This window comes from Aotus nancymaae, unplaced genomic scaffold (genome assembly GCF_030222135.1).
Source record: "Aotus nancymaae isolate 86718 unplaced genomic scaffold, 86718_ANA_hifiasm-v0.15.2.pri h1tg000011l, whole genome shotgun sequence".
NCBI lineage: Eukaryota > Metazoa > Chordata > Mammalia > Primates > Aotidae > Aotus > Aotus nancymaae.
In genome coordinates this window covers 80234763-80247669 of record NW_026988422.1, presented here as the reverse complement: position 1 = coordinate 80247669, position 12907 = coordinate 80234763, and the positions used below count along the sequence as shown (strand labels likewise).

Sequence of the window (12907 nt, the reverse complement as noted above, 5' to 3'; positions counted from 1 at the left end):
TGGTCATGAAAGTATCAGAAATCCATAAAAAAAAGCTGAGAAAACACAGAAGTTACATTCATGAAGTATAATAATATAAAAAGTATTTAATGTTAACTTTTAAAAGCAGAATATAAAGTTGTATATGAAGTATAACTATTTAAAGATAAAAATACAAGGAAATGACCAGAAGAAAATGTGTCAAAACATTAATAGTGGTTGCCTGTGGGTGGTAGTATTATGGCTGGTTTGTCTATTGATACTTTTCTGTATATTCTAAACTATTTTAGATGGTCATGTATTATTAAAACACTCTTATAATCCAAAAATATAGAACATTAAATTTTAAAGAATAAACAAACATATAATGTTCAACTGTGGACATATATATCGCCCTACACAAATACAAATAAATTATTTATATTTCTGCCACTTTATTGCTATGCAACTTGGGTCTCTATATGCACACGTAATTTAGTAATTCAAAGAGATAATCAGGGTTTTATAACTGGCTTATTAGTGTTTGATTTGTCTTAGATCACTATTAAAGAACACCTAGAAGCTATTTCACTTCAGGGCTTAGTCAATTACCAAAGACTTATCAGTTGCTTTCTAGAAAATGTAGAGCACATATACATCCTGTTGTGTGAAGGACAAGAGCCTGGCAGTGGTGCTGATCCTCAACAGACTAAAAAACCTCAGCTCAGTAAGGACCTAAGGAAAATGGCAGAGAAGGCAGGAGAAAATGGAACTAACACGTTAGAATATGCAAGCTGGATTGTGAAAGGAGAACAAAGAATGGCAAATCCACTCCATTCAGGGATTAGAAAGAAAATAAAAGCAATGCAAAATAAAAATACTAAACATAGAACTGAAAAGGACAAGAAAAAAAATAACTCTGAATGACAAGGTTGCTTAACCATTTCTTAAAAGGGGAATAAAAAAAAACTGTACAAGGTAGGGAATAAAATAGCGGAACGAGGGATGTAGCTAACAAATCAAACTGGTTACTATGGCTAGTAGTTTTTCATTAATTTCTGTAGCCCCGCCAATATGGTAACGTTAAAAAAAATGCCACCACTTGTTTAAAACAATATGTGAGGAAATATTTGTTTTCTTAATATTTAACCAACAAGTTTTCCTATGTTTTTGTGTTCTGAAAAATAAGGCGGCTACGGTAATATAAAGAAAAACACACCACACACGTTTTCTTCTATTTTAAGCATTAATGTGTGTAAAAGAGAATTTGAGAGCTGATTTAGGTGTTACAAATAAACTTGAGGACATTAACACTGATGAGTACTAAAACCTAACATTCTATGGAAAGCAGGAGGAGCCTCTGCCCAAAATCAAATATCCTAATCCGTAAAGATATGTAGCTCTAGAACTTCAGGAGGCATTAAAAGGTTAATCTTCAAAGGAAAGTCTGCAGAGGTTTTGCGTTTTTCAGTATCTAACCATTTTGGTGATAAATGCTTCACATGACAACTGAATAGCCACATAAGAGGGCCAGAAGTTAAAAAGAGTCTTTATACTGGTTCATAGTTTCTCAAACTTGGTACCATCCTGACCATTTCTGGTATGTCCATATTCCACCTGTACATTTATTTATTTTTTTTCCCTCAAATCAACTTGCTTTTATAAATTGAAATACCTACTTTAGGCTTGTCCTAAGTAGCAGAGAAATCACCAGTTTAATGTGCTAGCTGTATACTGAATACATATTAACATACTTAAATATTTAAACGAAACTATGTCCATATACATTCTAAACACACTGTGCACGTTATAAGTGGTAAGGTATACCACCCATTAGAAAACATAGTCCGATCCCAAATTCTCTAACCAAGTAAAATTTGAGGAATTAATCCTGAAATTGTTCATAAATATGTTAACATTCCAAGCTTTTGTTCCCAGAAAACTTAAAAAATTCCAGATCTTAAAATTTCTCATCACTGAAACTCTGAAGTGCTTGGTTTACTGTACAAATATTACAGGCTATGAAAGAGAAACCTTAAGAAAAATAAACTCCTGTGAATTAACAATAGACTAGATATATTAATTTCTAGCCATAGGACTTCCTTAGACGAAGCCAGTCTTCACACAATGTTTAATCACACACCACTTGATCATTTATCACTGGTTTTCTTGTCATACAGCTCGCATACTGACATAATTCTTATGTAATCTAACTTTCACCTTTGTAGATTTTCTCCCTCATGGATATGCTTACTCCACTTTTTATTACATATTCCTTTCTCATCTTTGTACCTCCTGTCTCATACAGCAGGTGCTTAATAAAAGATTCTGGAACAGAACAAAATGAATACAAACCAAACCTTATGGCCACAACATATTGTGCACTTGTATCAAACAAAAGAGATTTTTATTTTAAGCTTTGCATTTCCTTAAAAGTGAGGACTTTGTCAAACATTTTTATCCACTCTGAGAAATGTACAATGATTAGAAAAGTGCATGTCATAGTAATTTTCTTATATATGTACTCCAAAACATCAAAAACATATGGCTTTGGAATAACTTAAGGAGTACAACCTGAAGATTTTGAAATTTCATAAATTAGCCTTTAATAAATTGTACAAAATATTTATTTTTATAAAAAAGTTTATGTTTTCCAAACACACGGGTATTTAATTAGTACTTCCACTTTGCAAGACTCACATGAAAACAAAACACTTTCAAATAGAAAAGGAGAAAAAAGTCAAAAGAAAGCAAAGAAAAGAAAAGTTCGTTCACAGCATCTGAATTACTTCTGGACTCTCTTTCTGGTTCTTGAACCTTGAAGACAAATCAAAGAAACTTAAATCATTAATCAATAATTTACGAAAGCAAAAGAACAGAAATATAAATATCCCTAAATACAGCTATTAACATTTTAAAATCGAATTAAGTCTGGTGATTTGCAAAGATAAAACTGACACACAAAGGTATAAATGCTAACACCCTGAAAATCTTAGAAAATTGGGTCAATTTTTAGTATGTCAAAAAAAAAGCTGATGAAACCTACCTTCTAGTCTTAAGCCATGTAAAAATCCTTCGACTTATAAAATGTGTCCAATTTTTACTAATACTGAAATCATTTTCTCCAAAATTTACATTTATTGTAAAATTTAAAATAGTATCTCCACACATATAAACTTTAGCAATACAGATAAGCATTCATTCCTTAGGGGGAAGAGATGAGGTCATGCATGTTATGAAAAGCAAGGGAATGAGTTGCTTTTTAAAGCCTATTACCTACAGCCTTTAGGCAGGAGAGTACTGGGATATTCTGAAATGGAATCTCTTTTCCACTAGGAATTATGCAGATCCCAAATGAGTAGCCTCCTAGAAAAGGATCATATGTGATACTGGTCTAAGTCCCTTATGATAGCTTCTATCTAACTATTCTTGGTTTGGAATAAATCAGTGACTCTCTATTGGGGGCATGGGAATTCTGCCGCACCAAGGAGACATTTCACCCCACCTACTACTCCTACTCCATCTCTGGGCACAACAGTCAGCCTGATCATGGCTCCCTAGTGCTGCCAAAAGATGCAGGGCCATTTCCTTCCCACTGTTGCATGTTACGCTCTGCCAGGAAACAGCAGAGCCACCAGAGTGAGGGAAAGCATGGTGCTCACAATTAATCAATGACTGCACAAAAAAACAAAAAGATCAATAATTCTTTTCTCAAAAGTACAAAACATTCTTTGAATGTGGAACAAAATTCTACTACATATATCTAAAGGTTTTCTGATCATGGGTTTACTTACTTAACATAGAGGTCAGTTTCAAAACTAGCATTTTTAATTTTTCCAAATTATATATAGTTTCTATATAATCACCATACAGTTCAATGACAGCAAACTATATGAATATCCTTTTTTTCTGCCACTCATAATACATACCCTATGTATTGTACTATGATTGATTTTAAAATTTGAGTTTTTTCTTCAATTTCTGTAACATAGCCTTCTAATTTGAGTTTTTTTCTTCAATTTCTGTAACATAGCCTTCTATTAAAAATACCCCACCGGCCGGGCGCGGTGGCTCAAGCCTGTAATCCCAGCACTTTGGGAGGCCGAGGCGGGTGGATCACGAGGTCGAGAGATCGAGACCATCCTGGTCAACATTGTGAAACCCCGTCTCTACTAATACAAAAAAATTAGCTGGGCACGGTGGCGCGTGCCTGTAATCCCAGCTACTCAGGAGGCTGAGGCAGGAGAATTGCCTGAACCCAGGAGGCGGAGGTTGCGGTGAGCCGAGATCGCGCCATTGCACTCCAGCCTGGGTAACAAGAGCGAGACTCCGTCTCAAAAAAAAAAAAAAAAATACCCCACCATAGACTTTTAGGTTTTTATTTCAAGAAACCAGTTAGTTAGTTAGCTAGTTAGCTAGTTAGTTAGTTAGTTAGTTAGTTAGTTAGAGAAGGAGTTTCGCTCTGTCGCCAGGCTAGAGTGCAGTGTCGTGATCTTGGCTCACTGCAACCTCCGCCTCCTGGGTTCAAGTGATTCTGCTGCCTCAGCTTCCAGAGTAGCTGAGAATACAGGCACCTGTCACCATGCCTGGCTAATTTTTGTATTTTAGTAGAGACAGGGGTTTCACCATGTTGGTCAGTCTGGTCTTGAACTCCTGACCTTAAATGATCTGCCCGTCTTGGCCTCCCAAATGCTGGGATTACAGGTGTGAGCCACCACGCCTGGCCTGTTTCAAGAAATTTGAAATTAATTCTGCACAGAAAACTGAAAATGTTGTGATAGAGAGATGGGCATAAAGGGGTATTACAAAATCAAGGTCAATAATCAATACTTATATCTCCTTTCAATACATTTTCAATCTTTAACCACACTACAAAGAACACTAAAGTAACAACTATAGAGCTATATTTAAATAGCACTATTCTCATTAATGTCTTAATTTGCCATTTTACTCTGAAATTAAGTATCATTGCTGCTTACCTCCGTCAATCTAAAGTTTCTCACTGCAACTGAAAGTGGTATTACTGCCTGGGATTTATATAATCAGTCCTATGCACCTTGTTGCATATATCAATTCAATATTTTCCCTAATAATCAATTCTGATTGTTACAGAAAAAAATCTTATTTCTTTAATTTAAAATATAATCATTTTCCTAATATACACTACTGGCAAAGGCTCCAATGATAAGACTAATGTAATAATTTGATATGTGGAAAATAACATACAAGTTTGGGATGTTCTTCTATGGTTCTGTAATGCAGTAGGGAAAAAAAGATGGAAAATTTCTTTGTAGGGTTCCCTTAAAAATACCTACTTTTTGGCTAGTCAAAAAATACTTTCTCCAAAGATTCCTCAGGAATGGTCCAACATCAATACCAACAAAAGTAGTCTCCATTTTATGAACAGGAGGGGGAAAGTACACCAGCCATAAATATCATGGCTATATTAGCTAATTTTTAGCACAATTCTGAAATATTGGCATGATTTTGAAATGCCAGAATATGTATGATTTTTAAAGGCTATCATTTTGTAAGGGGAAAAATTACTTGCAGCAAATAACCAAATTTTCTCAACTGGTAAAAATTATGCCTTGCATTAAAATAAAAGGATTAGAGGCCTCTGTTCTTCTTGAAAACCATCCCATCACCTCCTCTCTTTGAGAAAACGTACACAATACACATTTTGAAAGCTTTCAGAATGTGTTCTTACACAATAGACCCCCAACTATTCAAAATGAGTTCAGGTGTATCAAGAAAATTATACACGTTTTTAAAATGGTCTAAATAGATATTAAAGGAAAGTTGCTCCCATTTTGTTAGGCACAGTATTATGAAAGATCACAGTGAGAAAAATCTCTTACCATATTGTAAATCATAAATTGTGTTTGAAAATAAAATTGTTAATGAAGAAACTGACATTTCTAAGGCTGCTGTTAGAGGTAACCATTCTTGAAACATGTTTATGACAGAAAATCTTAAAGCCCTAAAACACAGAATTCGCTGAATTGTATTATATATCTTGAAAATTTTTTAAAAATCAAATGTAATAATTTGTCTTCTCCTTCAAGTTACTTTAAATGGATAAATTTTAAAATACACATTTACATGAACTCTTGGCTTTTTTTGCTGGAAGCAATAACATTTTACCATCAGATAATATTTCTCTCACTTATTATTATTTTGATAGCAAAATACCTTAACTTGCCTTGTACTTAAGGGGGAAAAAAGTGAACTGTAATGGGGGAAATAAACGGCATTTTAAGAAAAGTAATTCTGCGTTTATATGAATAAGGGTGAATCTGATTATTCTTTATCTTCTTAAAAACTTATGTCAAACAAACTGAATTGTTCTTCTTAAATTATTTATGACTTTACTCTTTTCTCATTAATAAGATAACAAAAATACTAATATATTTGACTAGTCATGCTTTCTCTAAAGATTCCTCAGGAATGGTCCAAAATCAATACCAACAAAAGCAGTCTCCATTTTATGAACAGGAGGGGGAAAGTAAATTTTTCATGGGAAAAACCATCAGTAGAAGACCTTACACTAAAAATTTAGGTTAAAAAATTTTCATAATTATACTAGAATTTAAAAGCATTTATCTATCAAAATAAAACCTTTGACGTTCATTAAGCAAAGTGCAGGTAACAAATGATGTCCAGGCAGTCAAGAGGAATGAGTCTTCCTGATGCGCAGCTGAGACTGTCTTAGACTTAATGAGCGTCAATCTCACTAAAACAATTCAGGATCTACCAAAACAAAACTTGCCAGTTTTAAAATTTAAGGGATTGTTTTTTAAGAATATTACTGTATCTTTATAAATGCTCCTTTTGTTCCCACTCACTGTCATAGCTGCTGCACCTAGCCTCTGGCTGAGACATGCTTCGATGTATTGCTCCTTGGGACTCCTCACTTCCTAATAATAAAATGAATATGACAGGGGAAGAGGGAAAAAAAGACAGTAGTGAATGGAAAACAGCGGCAGAAAAAAGAGAGGGACTACTTCAAAACCTTTCGCCTTCAGTGTGAAGTTATATATTCCCTCTTCAGATACCTCAAGTATTCTTTGGTTAAAGCAGATTAAACCAAAGGATATTCTAATCATAATATGTAACAAAGAACATAGTAATAAAATCAGGCCAAAAATGATTCTCTTTGAAAGTTGAACACTTTGCTTTCCACAAACATGCACTGATGCCACTAGCAAAAGGAAGGGAAAACAAACTGGTGGTCTTACTCAATATGGCGCCTATGCTTTTAAAAAAAAGGTTTTTTTAAAAATAAAAAATAAGTCTTTTCTGTTAGAAACAAGAACTATTTCAGGATGAACAAAATAATAATTCAAAAAAAGGCAGACAGGAGAAACCTTTAAAAAAAAATGTATTGTGGGCCACACTGAATAACTCTCCGTATTGAGTCAAGTACATCATCGTATCATGTGAATCCTGGAACACATTGGCTGGCAGTTTATTAAACATATCAGACCAAAGTCCAACTTAGTTCTGCTCTTTGCAGATGTTGCCTTTGCTAATGTCATTTCTGGAACTACTCCATTACTGAAGTACCTTCAGTGCCAGTTTATAAGCCATCTCAGAAATGACTTCATACCTTGTTTTTTTGCTTTGAGAACTTTGAAAAGTCATCATCCACAAAGCCTTAATTCCTTTCCTCTTAACTTGCTCAGAAAAAAAGAAGTTGACAAATTTTATAAGGAACAATCAGGCAGATCAGTTGCAATAAGCCCATGTCTGACCCCTGACACTCACTATCATAACCAGAATTATGTGGGATCAATTTGAGGAAGTGAAAAGATATTAGCCTGAGAGTTAAGAGTTCTGGTCTATCACTAACCCTTTCACAACAGCTCAGTCATTTATTTTATTCATTTGTATTTTAGAGATGGGGTTTCTGTGTTGCCCAGACTGGACTCAAACTCCTGGCTCAAGCGATCCTCTTGCCTCAGCTTCTTGAGTAGCTGAGACTACAGGCACACGTCACCATGCCTGGCAGCTCTGCCATCCAAATCTGCAAAATGAAGGAAACTTCCCGGTCTCAACTTTATAATTATTGTGGAGAGTAAATAATCTAATGTGTGTACAAAACACACTGCGATACAGACCATTTAAAGATCTTATGGTATTTTATTATAAAATCAAAAGGTCATGACCCAAATAGTTGACCCCTCATCTAGTGAGAGGAAATGAAATGTATGTTTACATATGGAAGCAGCTAGGCAAAACTGTTCAACTTACGGGTCTGTATGGGCTCCTCTGTCTGTGTATTTGAGCATTCCATATCTTCAACACCAGATTCCTTGCTTACTTCAATTTCTTTCTTTCGCTTCTTACATATAAAAATTTAAGAGAGAGAGAGAGAAAAAGAGATATGGTCTGACAGTCAAGTAAACGACAAACTTGTCACATATTGGTGTGTGTGTGTGGGTAGGTGGGTGGGTAGGTGTGTGTGTGTAAGTGTGGGTGTGTCAAAACACACAGGAAGAATATTCTCAGCTTCAGGATAGTGGTTACCTAAAGGAATGGATGAGGGATAAAAGAAAAGGGGAGTCAGAGAACTTTCAGCTAGACAATCAACCCAGATGGTAGGTATATTTGTTATATCCACCTCCAACTTTTTATGCTTTATATACTTCATTATTGAAAGCTATGTTTTAACCATAAGGACTGATCATACAGAAACTCTTCTAAAACAAAATTTTTTACAAACTCGCTATCACCACTCAGGCCAATGATACTCTTCACATTATACAATGTGGGTGAGGTGGAGAATCTATTTAATAAATGGAAAAAATATATGTCTTGCCCCATACATTGCATCAGTGTTTGTACCACATAACATTGGTGGTAAAATTCTATTTATGAATCAATAATGGAAAACTTGTAATAAATGTTTCTCTTTTAGCATACTTTTTATGAAAAGTTTAAAAGGGCCATCAACCTTACAGTAAATGAATAGTCCTAAAAGTACAAAGCTCTCCTAAAATATCAAAAACCGTCTGGATTTCCCATATTCTTTTGGGCCTGTCCTATTTTTCTAGTGAAGTGTTATTTAGGAGTCAGTGCTTATATTCTGTCACCATCCATTCTTCCCAAATGGTCCTTCAATTTCATTTTATTACTTTCTACCAGTATACAACATTTTTTAACATACCCAGCTCTGTGTGAAGTTTCTAAATTCTCCAGCATCTCTATACATAGGTAAAATTATAGAGGGACATCAGTAATAAATACAAAACTTTGAATTTTTTATATAACTTTATCTTGTGTAGTTTCAAATTTAAATAGGTTGAAATCCAAATTTTAATCCAAAGCTTCTCTTGGTTGCCTAAAATAAGTCTGTATCATTTAGAAAACCATCTGATATGCCCCAAATTTCACAGGTTCACAATGCAACAGAATGTCCTCATTTATATTTTCTAACAATTAACAATAAGTTAAACTTCATCTCAGAAGGTTCCTTGCTGCAGGCCATTTTGTGTACAGATAGAAAAGAGGATAATACCTGCTGACAGCACATTGTTCCTTTTCCTAATGGCAACCATGGGTTCTGTTCCAAAGAGAACTACATGGGAAAGCTGAACTCTATTCAAGCCACATTATCTTAAAATCTCCAAATGGTCAGAACTGTTATTATCTATGTATTACAATTAATCCCACTGTTTCAAAACATTCTTAAGGTGGCTGTGGAAAATTAGAACTCAGAGATACCCACCATGTTCCTAAAGAAAATGCTTCACATGTACAAAAATAACAACTTGACTAAACCTTGAAAAACTTTAAAAGGCATTCACTTAGCAGATTTGTATATGGAGGTATTGCCTCTCAAAAATAACTGTGAGAGTGGCTATAACTTCACATAACTGATGAGAAAAGGAGAGAATGCCTTACATCTTTCTTTTCCAAAGTGTTGCTTCATGATTACCATCTAAACCCTGCTGGGCTGAACAGATTGGTTCGATAATTACATACAATAACTGCAGTGGGCAGGTAACCCTCAGCTGGCACAGGGCAGCTCCCCTGTGAGAACTTCCATATGCAAACTGCACTGATGGAGTGCATTAGGTACATCTTTCCTGCCGGTGCACAGGCCTGATTAACGCCAGCCAAGACTCCAAGGTTAGCATGTCAGCAGATTTGTGATGCATTAGGCAGGAATAAACACAGACACTTTTGTTCGTTCAGACCAAAATTAAGGAGGAATATTTCAGTGCTATATTGCTTTCCATACAGCAGAGAACGCATTTTCCAGTTTTTGGAGGGCTGATTTTTAAATGCTCATTATAAAGGGAGCTAGCTATCCAATACATTCTACCCAAGAGCCTAAGTGTATTCATCTAGTTTTCAAGCTTATTTAATAGAAGGGGGCTTTCTTAGTCTCCATGCAGGTAAATTACATAGGAAGGAAAATCAGACAGTATTCAACCAACAAAAGAAACACCTGTGCTTTAGGCAATATGCATTAGGTAAAGCACTCTACTGCATTAATCCACACTTCAGCCAGGTAACTTCTGCCCAACTTTTCCATCAATGTATGTAGTCTGGATAGAAAGGGACAGTGGTCTACAGACCAATTAAAAAACCAAAATAAAATGCTTCAAGTTTGGTAGTATCTGTTATTCATTTTAAAAGGCAGTGAGTAAAATTCTAAGCAATCTGCTGCCAGCGTCTTCCTTCTAAAAATTTCCAAATGCTTCATTTTATTTGTCAACATCCTTAGGCTTCAGATAGAGCATATTTTGGTTCCTTTTGAACAGAAAAATGGCTTCACAAAGTGACTATGCTAATCTCTGATTTTGTCACATTCTGCATCAGGTCTCACAGGTGCCTTTATTTGTGTTTAATAGGAAACCAAAACATTGTATGATATACTAGAGCAAATTATAAAATAAACAGAATATTCTTTTAATTCAGCACAGCTAAAATAACTTTAAAAATTAGATTTATTTCAAAGGGCACTAGCATATATATTACACATTATATTTTTGAGTTGTTCAGATATGCTAGCCTAAAGTTTAGTTAATTAGCAGCTTCTCACTTCCAATTTAGAAACAGGAAGACAAATAGGCTAGATGCATTTGAACTGATAATTTACTAATAGTCTAAACACTGATTGGAGACCTGCTATAAGCTTAAAGCTGTTTTAATAGAAAAGAGAAAAAAAAAACTTCAGAAGCAAAAACCAAAGACCAAGTCTTTGCTTCCCAAGTTAAGCATCAAAAGATCACCTCTAGATGCTTTCAACAGCTTCTAAGAAAAGCCAATCAGATTCATGGTTATCTCCAAAAGAGATGAGTACTCAGGCAGTGTTACTTGGGTTTTGCCCATCCCTTACGACAAAAGTCTACATGTTTACTTTAAAAATTTAGACCATATGGCCTAAAGTTTTAAAATGCTCCATATAGCACATATGTCATAGAATAAAGAACTTTAAATACCGCACTAATCAGTCCATGTGATTGCATTAATCAGTTAATCTTATTTTATTTGATTAAATTATTACATTCCCTAACAGTGGTTGAAAATAGAATATTACTCAGCAGTAAGTAAAAGAAAAAGATAAGACACATCTTCTATGAAGGTAAAACAAATATGTTATTATACCACAATATTTATGAAACTGACTGATAGATTTAGTTAAAATCTACTATACAGACAGAAAAAAACTGAAGCAATGGAAAGAAAAAAACCAAAGAGAATGTGCTCAGTATTTCTCAGCTGGTAGTGGCAAAAAGACTTGAACTCAGAGCTCTTTATTCTTATTGCAATTTCCTTTCCACAGAACTATGCTGTCTCCCTATGTGAACTTACAGCAGGCAACAGCAGTTTCTAGTTGCTGTGTTTTTAATGCATTTTTTCTAGAGTCATATTATAGTACACACACTTGTGTACTTCATGTAAACTAATTCCATAACCTCCTCTATTTCTTTCTTACTACGTATGCTCCCTGAGGGCAAGGACTATGGTTTTCCTCATTTTTCTAAACCTCAACGAGCTTGGCACAGTGTTTTGCACACATACAAATGTGCACCTGTAGAGTAACTATTCAACTATTATTGTAATAAAGAGATAATTTCACATCTTCCTCTAAGTCTCCCAAAAACTGTTAATATTTAAGTGGACATTAATTACAGATATGTTTTAAGAAAATGCAGACAAAGGTCAAATATAATTAAAAAGAGAAGAAATAAAAAGATGGAGAGTTACAAAATGAATAAATGACTTAAAGAGACAGATGAATTTGACGAATAACCTAAAAACATCCCGCTAGAGGCCCAGCACAGTAGCTCAGGCCTATAATCCCAGCACTTTGGGAGGCCTATGTGGGCAGATCACTTGAGATGAGGCGTTTGAGACCAGCTTGGCCAACATAGCGAAACACTGTCTCTACTAAAAATACAAAAATTAGCCGGGTGTAGTGGCATGCACCTGTCACCCCAGCAGAACTGCTTGAACCCAGGAGGTGGAGGTTGCAGTGAGACAAGATCGTACCAATGCACTCCAGTCTGGGTAACAGAGTGAGACTCCGTCTCAAAACAACAAAAAAATCTGCTAGAATTTACTATTTTCAATGAGTTTCAGTGATGAAGACTATAATAAAAATAATGAATATTGCAATTTTCTTCCACAACAGCACTGATCTCCATCTGAACAGAGGTTAGAGGTGAAGATCACCACCATACACTTACTAAGCATCTACTGTGTGCCTGGCCCTGTCATGTTCAAGCTGAAAAACAGACACTATAAAACAATTAAAGGAAAAGAGAAATTTTATCTTTTATAAAAACATTAAACAAACACGTTTAATTTCTGCCAACTATTTGTTTTGATGTAAACACTATAAGAAATCCTTTTTGGGTTCCATAAATGAGCATTCTTACATAGGTGTCCAGTGTAATCCCACTACCATGGAAATTCATTCTGTTAAGTA

The 12907-nt window shown here is 34.9% G+C and overlaps 1 protein-coding gene across 2 annotated transcripts in view; it reads right to left on the bottom strand.

The window, feature by feature from the left end:
- Positions 1–2537: 2537 nt before the first annotated feature.
- Positions 2538–12907, bottom strand: part of VRK1 (VRK serine/threonine kinase 1) — an 83878-nt gene continuing 73508 nt past the window's right edge. The window contains exons 12-13 of one of the 2 annotated variants that reach the window (XM_012471263.2): positions 8215–8305; positions 2538–2775 (exon numbers count right to left, since the gene is read on the bottom strand). In XM_012471263.2, coding sequence (XP_012326686.2) covers positions 2744–2775; positions 8215–8305 — 123 coding nt within the window. In that variant the 3' untranslated portion in view covers positions 2538–2743. The remainder of the gene's footprint in view (positions 2776–8214; positions 8306–12907) is intronic. The other variant, XM_012471265.2, reaches the window with a different exon arrangement.